Source organism: Thamnophis sirtalis, unplaced genomic scaffold (genome assembly GCF_051295495.1).
Source record: "Thamnophis sirtalis isolate CommonGarterSnake01/CBP01778 unplaced genomic scaffold, rThaSir2_p1.2 scaffold_14, whole genome shotgun sequence".
Lineage (NCBI taxonomy): Eukaryota > Metazoa > Chordata > Lepidosauria > Squamata > Natricidae > Thamnophis > Thamnophis sirtalis.
Genome location: NW_028261394.1, coordinates 5,586,848 through 5,602,394, shown reverse-complemented (window position 1 = coordinate 5,602,394; position 15,547 = coordinate 5,586,848). Strand labels below are relative to the sequence as shown.

The window sequence follows — 15,547 nt, the reverse complement described above, 5'->3', positions numbered from 1 at the left end:
GCATCTCTTCCACAATCATCAAGCATAATTCCTATTAACTTAAGTATTTTAACTCAGATATTTATATCTGTTACCATCACCATATCTCCATTTTCATTTGACTATAGTTGTTTAAACGTCCTTCATCATAAAATATACCAATTTAATACATAACCACATACTGGCATTTCATTTACTATTTCTTAAATCCTCCCATAACACCGAATCCTTATGTCCTATTCTAGCTAAAGATCCATAATATTTAATAGCAAACTTTTCTAATCTTTCCAAATCACTGTTGGTCGTCCAGTTGTTGAGCAGCTCGGCAAGGTGAGACGCCTGGATGAAACCTCCCCAAAGCAAAACTGGAATCGGAGCCAGTCTAAGCGATCAATGGTACTGGCAGTGGTCCCTGACTTACGACCACAATTGAGAACCCCACATTTCCGCGGCTAAGTGAGACATAGGTCTCACTTATAGGTGGGCTTCAACTCCCAGAATTCTCCAGTTGGCTGAGGAACGGTACCCGGCTCCGGGCAGGCTCCGGTACGCCCGGACCGGGGCGTGCCGCCCTGCAACCCACCACTGATAGATATATACATGGTTAGATAGATATAAAAAGTTAAAACGTTCACTCTGTGTAGCTTTGCTTACCGTCCCATGCACTTATTTTGTATTTTCCCCACCCTATTTTTTTTTTCTTTTCACCCTCTCTCTCTTCTCTACTTTCTTGCTTCCTTCTCTCCTTTCCCTTTCTTTCTTCCCTTGCCTCTCCCCTACTCCCTCTTCCCCCTCTGAACCTCTCTCCTTCTCTTTCTATCCTTTCCCTCCTTCTCTCCTTTCCTCCCCTCCTTTCCTCCCCTCCTTTCCCTTTCCTTCTTCCCTTACCTCTCCCCCTACCCCTCTCTTCCTCTTCCCCCTCCAACCCTCTCTCCTTCTCTTTCTATCCCTTCCCTCCTTCTCTCCTTTCCTTCCTTCCTCCTCCTCTCCTTTCCCATTCCTACTTCCATTACCTCTCCCCTACCCCTCTCTTCCTCTTCTCCCTCCGACCCTCTCTCCTTCTCTTTCTATCCTTTCCCTCCTCTCCTTTCCTCTTCCTCCTCTCCTTTCCCTTCTTCCCTTACCTCTCCCCTACCCCTCTCTTCCTCTTCCCCCTCCGACCCTCTCTCCTTCTCTTTCTATCCCTTCCCTCCTTCTTTCCTTCCTTCCTCCTCTCCTTTCCCATTCCTTCTTCCCTTACCTCTCTCCTACCCCTCTCTTCCTCTTCCCCCTCCAACCATCTCTCCTTCTCTTTCTATCCCTTCCCTCCTTCCTCTCCTTTCCTCTTCCTTCCTCCTCTCCTTTCCTTCTTCCCTTACCTCTCCCCTACCCCTCTCTTCCTCTTCCCCCTCCAACCCTCTCTCCTTCTCTATCCCTTCCCTCCTTCCTCTCCTTTCCTCTTCCTTCCTTCCTCCTCTCCTTTCCCATTCCTTCTTCCCTTACCTCTCTCCTACCCCTCTCTTCCTCTTCCCCCTCCAACCATCTCTCCTTCTCTATCCCTTCCCTCCTTCCTCTCCTTTCCTCTTCCTTCCTCCTCTCCTCTCCTTTCCCTTTCCTTCTTCCCTTACCTCTCCCCTACCCCTCTCTTCCTCTTCCCCCTCCTACCCTCTCTCCTTCTCTTTCCCTCCTTCCTCTGCTTTCCTCTTCCTTTCTTCTCTCCCCTTTCCTCTCTTCTCTTCTCCTGCTTTCTTCCATTCCTTTTCCGTTGTTGTGGTTATCTCTTTTCAACTCTCACCTGGTGTATTTTTCGGGATGGTATTCCCCCCCAGACCCTGTTATAATCTTATGCTTATTCTTTCAGCCCTTCAAATATTAGAAGACTTGCTATCCTGCCTCCCCTGGTCCTTCTCTTCGCTAGACTAGCCATGACGTAAGAGAGCTTTGCGGACAAATTAATAAAAATAAATAAAGTCATTTTTTTGTTGTCAAAAAAAGGAGAGCTACATGGATCTCATGTGCCTGTTCTCTCACCAGCACTGCTGTTTAGGATTGTCTGTATTTCTGATCTTCCTAACAGCGGTCTAAAAGAGTTTTCCCCCGTGTGTTCAGAGTTTATGACTGTGGGTCTCCAAATGCATTTTTGTGTTTCTTTTTTCAAACAAAAAAAATATTCTAACAATATAAGCATGATCTTGAATACAGTGACACCAGCTGGCAAGGAGTAAAATGGTCACTCTCTCGGATGACCAGTTAGTCCCCCCTTACTAACATGGTCGTTAAGTGAACCTGGCTTCCCCAACTGATTTTTTCAATGGTCAGAAGAACACCAACGGAGATCCCGGGACACTGCAAACGGTCATAAATCTGAGTCAATTTGGATCGCATGAGCCACTGGGGGGAATGCTGCAATGGTTGTGGGGGAAATGGTCATAAGATAATTTTTTTTTTCAGTGCCGTTGTTAACTTTGAAGGGTCACTAAAGAGCCGAGGTGACGCAGTGGTTAGAGTGCAGGACTGCAGGCTACTTCAGCTGACTGCTAACTGCAGTTCGGCAGTTCAAATCTCACCAGGCTCAAGGTTGACTCAGCCTTCCATCCTTCCGAGGTGGGTGAAATGAGGACCCAGATTGTTGGGGGCAAAAGGCTGACTCTGTAAACCACTTAGAGAGGACTGTAAAGTGGTATATGCCTAAGCACTATCGCTCCTTCCTTCCTTCCTTCCTTCCTTCCTTCCTTCCTCCCTCCCTCCCTCCCCTTCCCTTCCTTCCTGCTGCTTGTCTGCCTGCCTTTCCTTTCCTTTCCCTTCCTTCCTTCCTTCCTTCCTTCCTTCCTTCCTTCCTTCCTTCCTTCCTTCCATCCATCCATCCATCCATCCATCCATCCATCCATTGTGTGCAGTGGTTAGAATTCAGTATTGCAGGTTAATTCTGCTGATGGCCCACTGCCAGCAGTTCGATCCTGACCAGCTCCAGGTTGACTCACCCTTCCATCCTTTTGAGATGGGTAAAATGAGGACCCAGATTGTTGGGGTCAAGAGGTCAACTCTGTAAAATGCTTAGAAAGGTCTGTGAAGCACTGTGAAGCAGTATATAAGGTCTATTGCTATCTATCTTCCTTCCTTCCTTCCTTCCTTCCTTCCTTCCATGGTGCGCAGTGGTTAGAATTCAGTATTGCAGGCTGATTCTGCTGACTCTGCCCACTGCCAGCAGTTCAATTCTGACTGGCTCAAGGTTGACTCAGCCTTCGGTCCTTCGGAGGTGGGTAAAATGAGGACCCAGATTGTTGGGGTCAAATGGGCTGACTCTATAAACTGCTTAGAGAGGGCTGCAAAAGCATTACAAAGCGGTATATAAGTGTAAGTGCCATTGCTATTGCTAAATGAACTGTTGTAAATCAAGGACGACCGGTGCAAATTGTCCCTTCCTTCCCCAGAGACGGACGTCTTTCTAAAACATGACAAATCTGGGATTACTAAATGCCTAAAATATTCTATTACCGCCCGTCTCTGTTCTGCATGGGGCAGCTGAGAAACCCTAACGCAACAGATCCATCCAGCTGTTGTGGCCAAATCAAAGGCCACCTTTGTTTTGGAAACCTTAGAAACGGTTACTTTTTTGCAAGGATGAGTCTTAACCAGCTGTTTCACACAACGCAAAGTCCCGTCCCCCCCGCCACACACAAAAAAATGAAGGCAACCAGGTTCTTCCAAAATAAATCCGCTAATGTAAACCAGCAGCTGGATCGACTGGATTAAATGTAAAAACCCATTGCCCTTTTAAAAAAAAAATAAAGCACGATTTTTAGAAAGTTTTGGACGGGTGAAAACAATTGAAGAGGTGAAGCATAGGATCAAATGTTCATTACGGAGAGAAAATACTCTCGGGGGGAAGAATTTTGAGGCAATCCACGTTTTGGCTGGAAACCGATCTGGATATTCGATACCCGTCATCAGTTTTTGAAGGGAGTGGGGTTTACAGAGAAGAGGAGGAGGAGGAGGAGGAGGTGGTGGTGGAGGAAGAGGAGGAGGTGAGGTCAATGCTTTCTGAGCTTGGTAGTTTTCTTGCTGATGTTTCATTACCCAACAAGGTTACATTATCAGTCCTAGAAGGGAGTGAGGTTTGCGGAGAGGAGGAGGAAGAGAAGGAGGAGAAGGGGGAGGAAGAGGAGGAGGTGAGGTCCTTAGTGCTCTCTGAGCTGGGTAGTTTTCTTGCATGTTTTATTATCCAGTTAGATAATATCTTCAGTGCTAGAAGGGAGTGGGGTTATGGAGAGGAGGAGGAGGAGGAGGAGGGAGGAGGAGGAGGAGGAGGAGGAGAGGAGGAGGAGGAGGAGGAGGAGGAGGAGGAGGAGGATTGAGGGGTTCTTGTGCATTCTGAGCTTGGTAGTTTTCTTGCATGTTTCATTATCCAGTTAGATAATATCATCGGTGCTAGAAGGGAGTGGGGTTATGGAGAGGAGTGGGGATAGGAGGACTATGAGGTCCTTGGTGCTCTCTAAGCTTGATTATTTTCTTGCAGATGTTTCATGACCAAACTAGGGCATCAGACTAACATCCCAGATCCCATCCTACCTTCTCTCATTGTCATCAAGGTGAGCGAAGAGGACGTTCTTGGAGATGGCCTTGGCTAAGGCTGTCATAGTCTTATAGTCCTTTGGAATAACCTGGAATGGAAAAGGGGGAGCAGAAGTCAAAATTAGGTGCGAGCAGAACTCCAGGTGATTAGTAAGAGGTCAGCAAAGACTCCTGGTGTAACCGTTGTAGGAGAGCCACTTTCATGTACAACGGCCAGAAATCAGGACTCTTTTCTGAATAACGTTTCCGACTATGAGCCATGGTAGCACAGTGGTTAGAGTGCAGTACTGCAGGCCACTTCTGCTGACTGCCGGCTGCCTGCAATTTGACAGTTCAAATCTCACCAGGCTCAAGGTTGACTCAGCCTTCCATCCTTCCGAGATGGGTAAAATGAGGACCCAGATTGTTGGGGGCAAGAGGCTGACTCTGTAAACCACTTAGAGAGGGCTGTGAAAGCACTGTGAAGCAGTATCTAAGTCGAAGTGCTATTACTACTTTCTTTCCTTCCTTCCTTCCTTCCTTCCTTCCTTCCTTCCTTCCTTCCTTCCTTCCTTCCTTCCTTCCTTCCCACTGCCAGGGCTTAGAATGCAGCATTGGAGTCTAACTCTGCCCACTGCCAGGAGTTCAATCCTGACCGGCTCCAGGTTAACTCAGCCTTCCGTCCTTCCAAGGTGGGTAAAACGAGGACCCAGATTGTTGGGGGCAAAAGGCCGACTCTGTAAACCACTTAGAGAGGGCTGTAAAGTGGTATATAAGTCTAAGCACTATCACTCCTTCCTTCCTTCCTTCCTTCCTTCCTTCCTTCCTTCCTTCCTTCCGCTTGCCTGCCTGCCTGCCTGCCTGCCTTTCCTTTTCCAGGTTGACTCAGCCTTCCGTCCTTCCAAGGTGGGTAAAACGAGGACCCAGATTGTTGGGGGGGCAAGAGGCTGACTCTGTAAACTGCTTAGAGAGGGCTGTAAAAGCACCGTGAAGCAGTATATAAGCAAATGCTACTGCTAAGTGCTAACATATTTTATTAAGAGTTTTGTATTTAGACTATTTTTTTAAAAAAAACAATCACAAAGCAACTCCGTAATTCCAGACCTGAGCGAGTTAAGCTTCCAGAAATGGCTTCGATACAACTTTTGAGAGAGTTTATGAAAATTGCTTAATCTGAAATAAAGACAACGGTGCCTTGAGCATCAAACATCATCTAGAAAATGCTGAATTAACTCATTGGGATGTCTTCTTAACTGAATTGAACCAACGGGGCAGGCCAGACGCAAATCGGAAGGAGCTCGTAAGGAGCATCTAATGGGAATGTGTTTTGTTTTTTTAAAAAGGCTGAATAGCAAATAATTCAGCATCTGGCAGAATTTAATATTATTTCTTCAAATGCATCTTAAGCAGCGAGAGGCATTAATTATTGAACTTGGTTCTGAACACTGGGTGGCTGCCAGGCTGCCTTCACTGAGATGCTGGGACAAGAATATAGATTGGATTGGATGTTAAAAATCAGGAGCGAACATCGCAGAATCTATCCATAAAATCCTCCTGAGCATAGAGGCCATATTTGGGACCAAGCTTTCTCGGGGGTAGATGTTCTGCAGAGAATCTGGGTACTCTTTTTAAATAAAAAATAAAAAACACAAATTGATAAAATCTCAGCCCACCAAGCAAAAGCTAACTGAGCCCCCCGATCCATGAGAAAATTCTGCTTTCCTTTAGTAAGCCTGGCTTTTGAACGTATGAATGTGCCTTCGAGGCAGGTTGGGATTCCCGGAGGCCACCTGGAAAAGGCCCTGCAGTTTTCTTGGCAAGGTTTTTTCAGGAGTTGCTTGCCATTGCCTCCTTCCCAGGGCAGAGAGAGGAGGACTGGCTCAAGGTCACCCAGCTGGCTTTCATGCCTAAGGTGGGACTAGAACTCCCAGTCTCCTGGTGATTGGTCCAAAGTCACCCAGCTAGCTTTCATGCCTAAGGCGGGACTAGAACTCACTGTCTCCTGGTGATTGGCCCAAAGTCACCCAGCTGGCTTCCATGCCTAAGGTGGAACTAGAACTCCCAGTCTCCTGGTGATTGGCCCAAAGTCACCCAGCTGGCTTTCATGCCTCAGGCGGGACTAGAAATCACTGTCTCCTGGGGATTGATCCAAAGTCACCCAGCTGGCTTTCATGCCTAAGGTGGAACTAGAACTCCCAGTCTCCTGGTGATTGGTCCAAAGTCACCCAGCTAGCTTTCATGCCTAAGGCGGGACTAGAACTCACTGTCTCCTGGTGATTGGCCCAAAGTCACCCAGCTGGCTTCCATGCCTAAGGTGGAACTAGAACTCACTGTCTCCTGGTGATTGGCCCAAAGTCACCCAGTTGGCTTTCATGCCTAAGGCGGGACTAGAACTCCCAGTCTCCTGGTGATTGGCCCAAAGTCACCCAGCTGGCTTTCATGCCTAAGGCGGGACTAGAACTCCCTGTCTCCTGGTGATTGGCCCAAAGTCACCCAGTTGGCTTTCATGCCTAAGGCGGGACTAGAACTCCCAGTCTCCTGGTGATTGGCCCAAAGTCACCCAGCTGGCTTTCATGTCTAAGTCGGGACTAGAACTCACTGTCTCCTGGTGATTGGCCCAAAGTCACCCAGCAGGCTCTCATGCTTAAAGTGGGACTAGAACTCACCATCACCTGCTGATTGGCCCAAAGTCACCCAGTGGCTTCCATGCCTAAGGCAGAACTAGAACTCACATCTCCTACTTTCTAGACCAGCACTTTAATACTACCCCCAATGAGCTTTTGAGGTCTCCTGAAACACAATTTCCGCGCATTACTCATAGAAACCGTCCAAGGATAACAATATAGTTTTACCTTCCGGACATAAGACACAGCGTCTTCTTCTGTGTAGACCTCAGCACTGACCCCTCCCCTTCGATGTCGGGCTTTGACCACCGGGTTAGGTGGTGGAGGAGAAACTTCATCGTCATGAGAATCTGACTGGGAGCTGGATTTCTGCCAAGACTGGATCTGTTTGTTTTCTTCCTGTGAAAACGAAAGAAAGCCAGAGAAATTTCATTTGTTTCATTCAGTCATCAAGCTATAAAGTTCACACGGGCAGTCCTTGATTTACGACCCTAGTTGGGAATCAGAATTCACCCATTGCTCTGCAAAGCAACTGTTGAATGAGTCACTCTTCTGACCGAGGCTTCCCGAGAGCACGAAGCCAACTCCTGGTCCCCACAAAAACCCCTTTGATTAATTGACTGTGAATTCTGCTCATTCACCTCCAGCAAAATCTTTCGAGGGAGGATTTACGGTCACAGACCTTATCTGGCTTGGAGAGCTGCCAGGCTGATATCTGGAGAACTTGGCAAGGAGTCTCAGAGAGTCAGGAACCAATTAAGCAAACTGATTGTCTCCTGCAAACTCCACTCCCCTTTCGCTTCTCTTTTATCTCCTCTGGGAGGGGCCATTCATCCTCCACCTGTGGCCTTACTCCCAAGTCGACCCCTGTTCTTTAGCTGTTCCCTTCGTCTGGCCACTCTGCGCATGCACACACTGGGAACAGGCTCCAGCTGTTCTTCTGCCTCACTGATGTCTGACTCTGAAGGCAGCTGATAGCTGGCATGAGCTCTGTCCCCCTCTCTGCCTCCGACACAGAGCCCTCCTCAGATCCCGCCCCAGACTCCAGGGCTGGCCCAGGTTCCTCCCCAACCCTCCTCACTGTCCGAATCTGCTGGCCACTGGCGGGCCACAACGGTCGTGCCCAATTTTGTGACCAGCTTTCCCATGGTTGTTAAGTGAGTCACTGAAGCCGTTAAGTGAATCACATGGTAGTTGAGCAAATCTGGGTTCCCCAGATTGACTTTGCTTGTTGGAAGTTGGCTGGGAAGGTGGCCAATGGCGATTACATGACCACAAGACTCTGTGGCCAAGTTTTGATCACGTGATCGTGGGAACGTTGCAATGGTTAAGTGCAAGGATCAGTCGTACATCTCTTTTTTCGTAACTTCAAATGGTTGCTAGACCATCGGTCGTAAGTCAAGGACTACCCATACATTGTGTCCCCCCCCCCCCAATGTCATTTCCAGTTCTTATTAAACAAAGCTTTAGCCAAATCAATCTCTGCATATTTTTAGCTGGAATGAATGAGGCTATTTAGAAGACATTTGCATGGGGCAAAAAGCCAGTGATGGGGCTTTAAAAAGTTTTAAACAGCCACTAGAATTCCTATCTAGTGAAGTCTCTACAGAGAAAGGTCCAGATTGGACCTTCTGGAGGAGTTTCTTTGGATTGCAAACTCCCAAACATTATTTATGTATGTATGTATGTATGTATGTATGTATGTATGTATGTATGTATGTATGTTTGTTTTATTTGTGCTGATCAATAAATAAAGGAAATAAATAAATAAAAAGATAAAGGATGGAAGCAGTTAGTTCCTCCCATAATTGGGGCTTACCCGGTTGTTGTGACACTAAATATATATATAAAACACAAATATAACAAAGGCAACAGTAAAAATATTGGGTTTCTGTTGTGATGGACTCTTGTGACGAGCCGATTGACAGATGATGGAAGCAGTTAGCTTCCTCCCATAATTGGGGCTTACCAGGGGTTGTGACACTAAGTATGTATGTATGTATGTATGTATGTATGTATGTATGTATGTATGTATGTATGTATATATACCCAAGATAATAGCCACTATAAATTATTACTTTTGGATATTTTTACGGGATCTTCACGGGTGAGCAAATACCAAAACACTGCAGAACAATAGATGGGGAGATGTTTGTCCATCCATCCATCCATCCATCCATCCATCCATCCATCGTTCCTTTTATCCTACCACCTTCCATTTTGCTTTTCATACAGTTTTTTTTTAATGGAGAGCAACGAGGTGTCCGACAAATACTAAAACACTGTAGAAGAGTAGATGTGGAAATGTTTATCCATCCATCCATCCATCCATCTATTGATCCTTCTATCTCTCCACCTGCCATTTTGCTTTTCACAGTTTTTTGATGGGGAACGACGAGGTGCCCCACAAATACCAAAACACTATAGAAGAGTAGATGGGGAGATGTTTGTCCGTCCGTCCATCCATCCATCCATCCATCCATCCTTCTACCCCACCACCTGCTTTTGCTTTTCACACAGTTTTTTGATGGGGAACAATCCCACCATCTGCCATTTTGTTTTTCACATCGTTTTTGGGAACAACCAACATTGGCACAGTACCCAACTGGGCTTCACAATACACCATTGTGTCCTGTGTGGTCATGCCAAAACCCTCCCAAGGCTTTGACTGCTCTCCTATTACGTTGATGAGATAATTTAGGAAATGAGTCTACTAAATAGAAGGTTGCGGAGGAGGAAACAGATCGGGTATCCATGGCCTGGCTAGGAGATGTGGTTAATTATCACCTTAATCGGCTGGTGGTATGGAGTCAGGAAATGACTTATGGCTTGCTCATCCGAGATAACGAGAGAAATTAAGAGAAGCTGCTTCTTAATGCAGTGGCACCTTCCCAAGAGTCCCAAGAACCAACCATGTTCAACGTTCTTATGAGTGACAATTTTTATGATCGTCTCGTGGGGGGGAAAAGTACTGAGTTGTTCTTTCTCATGGAACGTTTCCAAAAATGGCTACTAGGTAATGCTAGAAAGTCTAAATTCAGACCATCCTTATTCCAGGGGTGAGGAATCATAACAGACGCCCCCACAAGAAGCCCTCAAAGATATCTTATGACGCTATGCAAGACCCTTCTACATTTTCCGCTACTCACTAAATTCACTGGCACGGGATTATCTTCCAAGAGGTATTCTTTTGGCGAAATTCTCCTAGGTGTTGCTCTGACGCTTAGGAAGAAGAGGACCAAAATAAATGTGCATGAATGACCTTGATTAGCACACCATCCCCCACCCCCTTGGCTTCCTATTTTTCCAGTTAATCCCAAAGGAAAGACGAGAGGGCAGAATCCTTCCCACTGGACATTCTCCTTTGAATCTAAAGACCGGTTGTGTGATGCCAAGATCTGTAAATGGTGGAACTAGCTGCAGAGTTGTGGGTTCTCCATCTCAGGAGGCTTTTAGGATGAGGTTCAACAGCCATCTCTGAAGGATGGGTTTTCAGGGGTTGTTCAAGGTCAATGTTGTGGAGAGATGATAGTACAGGTAGTCCTCGACTTACAACAGTGACCGTTCAAAGGCACCCAACCCAACCGAACCCTAACTCAACCCAACCCTAACCCTATACCCTAAACCTAAACCTAACCCAACGCAACTGTAACCCAACCCAAACTTAACCCAACCTAACCCAACCCAACCCAACCCAACCCTAACCCAATCCTAACCCTATACCCTAACCCTAACTCTAACCCAACCCAAACCCAACCCTAATCTAACCTAACCCAACCCAACCCAATCCTAACCCTATACCCTAACCCTAACTCTAACCCAACCCAAACCCAACCCTAATCTAACCTAACCCAACCCAACCCTAACCCAACCCAACCCAACCCTAACCCAACCCAACCCAACCCAACCTAATCCTAACCCTATACCCTAACCCTAACTCTAACCCAACCCAAACCCAACCCAACCCTAATCTAACCTAACCCAACCCAACCCAACCCAATCCTAACCCTATACCCTAACCCTAACTCTAGCCCAACCCAAACCCAACCCTAACCTAACCTAACCTAACCCAACCCAACCCTAACCCATGATCATGTGGTCAAAATCCAGACGTTTGGCAGTTGTTTCATATTTATGACGGTCGCAGTGTCCCGGGGTCACGTGATCCCCTTTTGCAACTCTCTGACAAGCAAAATCAATGAGGGAAGCTGGATTCACTTAACAACTGGGTTACTAACTAATCAGCTGCAACAATTCACTTAACAACTGTGGCAAGAAAGGTCATACCATGGAGCAAAACTCACTTAACGAACGTCTCACTGAACAACAACAAAAAACCGGGCTCAATTTGTGGTCGTAGGTCCAGGACTACCTGTACCACTTTATATCACGTGGCTCATGGGGCCATGCTTGGAATGCTGTGTAGCATTTGGTCACCACCATACAAAAAAGATTCTGAGACCCCGGAAAGTGTAGAGAGAAGAGTGATGAAGTTGATCCTGGGTGTAAGATGCTAACTTGTATGTGTTATGCCTGCAGCCATCTTTTCCTTTGGATCTCTGGCCTGCCACACTTTCTATTATTCTACTATGCATTTTCTATTGTGGGAAAATGGGAGGGGGGGATTGTATGGGGTTAGATGCTTGGTAGCCATAACAAAATTCTTTTTAGAAAGTCAAGGTCATCCTTTGTCTTTGCACCTCTGCACCTGACCGGAACTGGATGGGTGGAACTGCCAGCATGGCAGTGGGAGATTGGACTTGTGGGTGTGGGGGGGGCAAGACCTTGAACTTTCAATTGGGTGGGGAAAACCGAGAAGCTTTCAGATTCGGGTTTCCCCAGATGTGCCAACATGTCTCTCTTCATAAATTCATAAATTGAGCAATCCTTTGCCTCGGATTCTGATTTACTTTTGGATGCTATTTGGAATCCTGACATTAAACTGAATCTGACAGTATGAGGAACGGTTGAGGGAGCTAGGTTTGTCTAACATATTGAAGAGAAGGATTGGAGGGACATGATAACGATCTTCCGATACTTGAAGAGCTGAAACAGAGAAGAGGGGGTTGACTTATTCTGCATAACACCTGCGAGTAGGACAAGAAGTAATGGATGGAGAGATTGTTAAGAAGAGATTCAACCCAGAGCCATTTTTTTGACAGCGAGAACAATTAATCAATACACTAGCTTGCCTTAGACAATGGACATGGGGAAGCGGTAGCTCAGTGGCTAAGACGCTGAGCTTATCGATCAGAAAGGTTGGCCGTTTGGCGGTTCGAATCCCGAGCGCCCCGTAACGGAGTGAGCTCCCGTGACTTGTCCCAGCTTCTGCCAACCTAGCAGTTCGAAAGCATGTAAAAAAATGCAAGTAGAAAAATAGGAACCACCTTTGGTGGGAAGGGAACAGCGTTCCGTGCGCCTTTGGGAGTTGAGTCATGCCGGCCACAAGACAACGGAGATGTCTTTGGACTGCGCTGGCTCTTTGGCTTTGTAACGGAGATGAGCGCTGCCCCCTAGAGTCGGGAACGACTAGCACATATGTGCAAGGTTGGACTAGAAGACCTCTGAGGTCTTCTTCTAGCCCTATGATTATATTCTGTGCTGTGCTGTGCTATTCTTCTGGGAATTACATACGGGAGAACCAGAAGAAGCCAGAGAAAAAGAGGGGGAACAGATAGAAGAACTCCTTCCAACAAGAAAGTCAGCTCAAAGTCTCCACTTGGAAACCCTCAAGGCCTTCCCACACCCTGCTCAACACAAGTCGAAAAACCACGCGCCTCTCGCCCAACAGAAGAAAAGTTGTGAGAAGCGCAAATCTCAGCACATCGTTGTGGTTACGGATCTACCCATGACAGCGTCACACACTCATGCACACGCACACACAACTCTTTAAGAAGCCCAGGGGTGTTGACTCCCCAACATCACTTTGGAGGAAGCAGCGAGGAGAAAGAAACACCCTACCTCTATCCCTGCAGTTAAGGACCGCTGGCCCTCCACATCGACCATGTTTCCGGAAATCCACAGCGGAGCAGAGGGAGAGGAAACCTCAGGGCCACCTGAGGGAGGGGCCTTGCCCGTTCCCGAACTGTGCGTGAGCGCCAAACGGCAGCCAGCACACCTCCCCATCTTCATCAACGTTCCCCTCTTCTCCCCCCCCCCACAACCCGTCAAGACAGCTCCGTCATCGGAAGGACGAGAGAGTTGAGATTCAGCTGGCTCGGGTCCATGATCCAGAAATGCAGGAGGTTTTTCACCACCTCCCCGAAGCTGAAGAAGCCACGTTGATCGGGAGGGAAAAGAAAATTTATCCGCTCTGCATCGGTTTTCCAGGTGGAAAAATACTGCAGAGTTCGCCGCCGGCTCTCTAATATTTGGATAGAGCTGGGTCATAAATACTTTGACCTCCAATTCTCAAAACCTTCCCTTAAGACTACTGAAAATGCCTAGGAAAGACTCATCATGGACTCTCCTTATTTTTTGCCTTATGTCCTTACCTCCTCCCGCTCCCCTCCGCCCGGTTCGGCGATCCACTGATGATCAATTGGCTACTCAACATCCGAGCTCCTACAATCCACCTCCCCCCCCCACTTCTTGGATCCCAAACACATTTTGCAAGATCCTCCTTCGATAATAACAAGCCTCGGGTGAGACGGATGAGCTTTAAACCACAAAGAGAATATTAAAAAGCTTGAAATAAAATATTCAAACCGGGGGTGGGGGGGGGGGAAATCAATGGCTCTTAACGAGGTGCCAGTGAAATAGTAGAGGGCATCCTTTCCGAAGGCAAGGAGAAAGGTTCTAGAAGCTGCACCGGGATTAACCCCTTAGCTAGGTCTTCTCCGACCGTCAACCCCACTCCAGGAGAGTGAAATAGAAACGCAGGCAAGTTACCATATAGTTCTCCCTTCCGTCCGTGTCTTCATGAGAGCATCTCTGCTAGCCAGCTCCACTGTCAATTGGTGCAGCTAAGCGCCGGGATAGCATTTCTATGCCTTGCTAATTCACTGCTGGAGGCTCCTCTCTCAAATGCTTCAAGCCCATAAGTCTAAAACATACACCAGGACCCAGAGATAAGCTTGTAAACAAAAAATAAGGAACATTCCTTAGGCCTTTAAACATACACACACACACCTTTTGCTATCACAGATACACAAGCCTTCATCATCACCCCTAAATTCCTGTACCGAGTCTCAAGGGAAGGAATCATAAATAAAACCTTTCCCAAAAACAGCCCTCGGAAAAGGCCGTTCCTCAAAAGTGGATTCTTGCATATCTTTCCAGAAAATTCCCCGTCAAGGGAATGTCACTCATCCTTCACAAACACATGGAGAGAGAAAGAGAGGAGAGAGAGAGAAAGAGAGAGAGAAAGAGGGAGGGAGGGAGGGAGAGAGAGAGAGAGAAAGAGAGAGAGAGAGAGAGAGAGAGAGAATCACACACTGTTGCCATGGCATTCCCGTGTCTCTGCGGGGATGAATGACATCTGTCATTCACAAGCACAGACGTGATGGGGGGGGGGGAATGAACTTCCATTCCTGGAACGTGCTTGGACCAACTCGCATCCTTGTTGGCGTTGGGCGCCAAGATGGCCATCTTATTGCGCAAGAAAATATTGGCGACTTTTATATCACCGGAAGATTGAGGAGGCCAAACACGAGGGAAGAGAGAAACCTTAACTCATAGCCTGAGGCTCTACAAAGATTCATAGTCTACGCTAAGCCATAGCTACTTCATCCGTGGTTCGTTCAATGAGGTGGAGTCACACAACAACATACAGCCATCAACCACAACTTCGATAACACAATGGTTGGAGTCACCCAAGCCCTGAAGACTCAAAGCACATTCCTGTATCTCTCCGGGAATGAATGACATCTGTCATTCACAAGTACAGATGTGACGGGGGGGGGATGAACTTCCATTCCTGCTTGGACCAACCCAATTCCTTGTTGGGGTTGTGCGCCGATGGCCTTGAGAGTCAACACAAATTCAGGGTATGGGAAGTCCTACCTCAGGAAGGTCAACCATCTCGCCATCTTATTGAGCAAGAAAATATTGGCAATTTTTATATCATCAGAGATTCTGTAGGCCAAACATGGGGGAAGAGAGAGAGACCTTAACTCATAGCCTGAGGCTCTACAAAGATTCATAGTCTACGCTAAGCCATAGCTACTTCATCCGTGGTTTGTTCAATGGGGTGGAGTCACACAACAACATACAGCCATCAACCACAACTTTGATAACACAATGGTTGGAGTCACTCAAGCCCTGAAGACTCAAAGCACATTCCTGTGTCTCTCAGGGAATGAATGACATCTCATTCACAAGTACAGATGTGACGGGGGGGGGGGGGGATGAACTTCCATTCTTGCCTGGACCAACCCAATTCCTTGTTGGGGTTGTGCGCCGATGGCCTTGAG

General features: G+C 47.1%; 1 protein-coding gene across 3 annotated transcripts in view; it reads right to left on the bottom strand.

The window, feature by feature from the left end:
* PRKAR1B (protein kinase cAMP-dependent type I regulatory subunit beta) overlaps positions 1-15,547 on the bottom strand; it is a 105,118-nt gene that overhangs the window by 68,108 nt on the left and 21,463 nt on the right. For 2 of the 3 annotated variants that reach the window (XM_087728649.1, XM_087728648.1), the window contains 2 exons: positions 7,362-7,532; positions 4,528-4,619 (listed from right to left, as the gene is read on the bottom strand). In XM_087728649.1, coding sequence (XP_087584775.1) covers positions 4,528-4,619; positions 7,362-7,532 — 263 coding nt within the window. Of the gene's footprint in view, positions 1-4,527; positions 4,620-7,361; positions 7,533-13,094; positions 13,174-15,547 lie in introns of those variants that run through there. The other variant, XM_087728650.1, reaches the window with a different exon arrangement.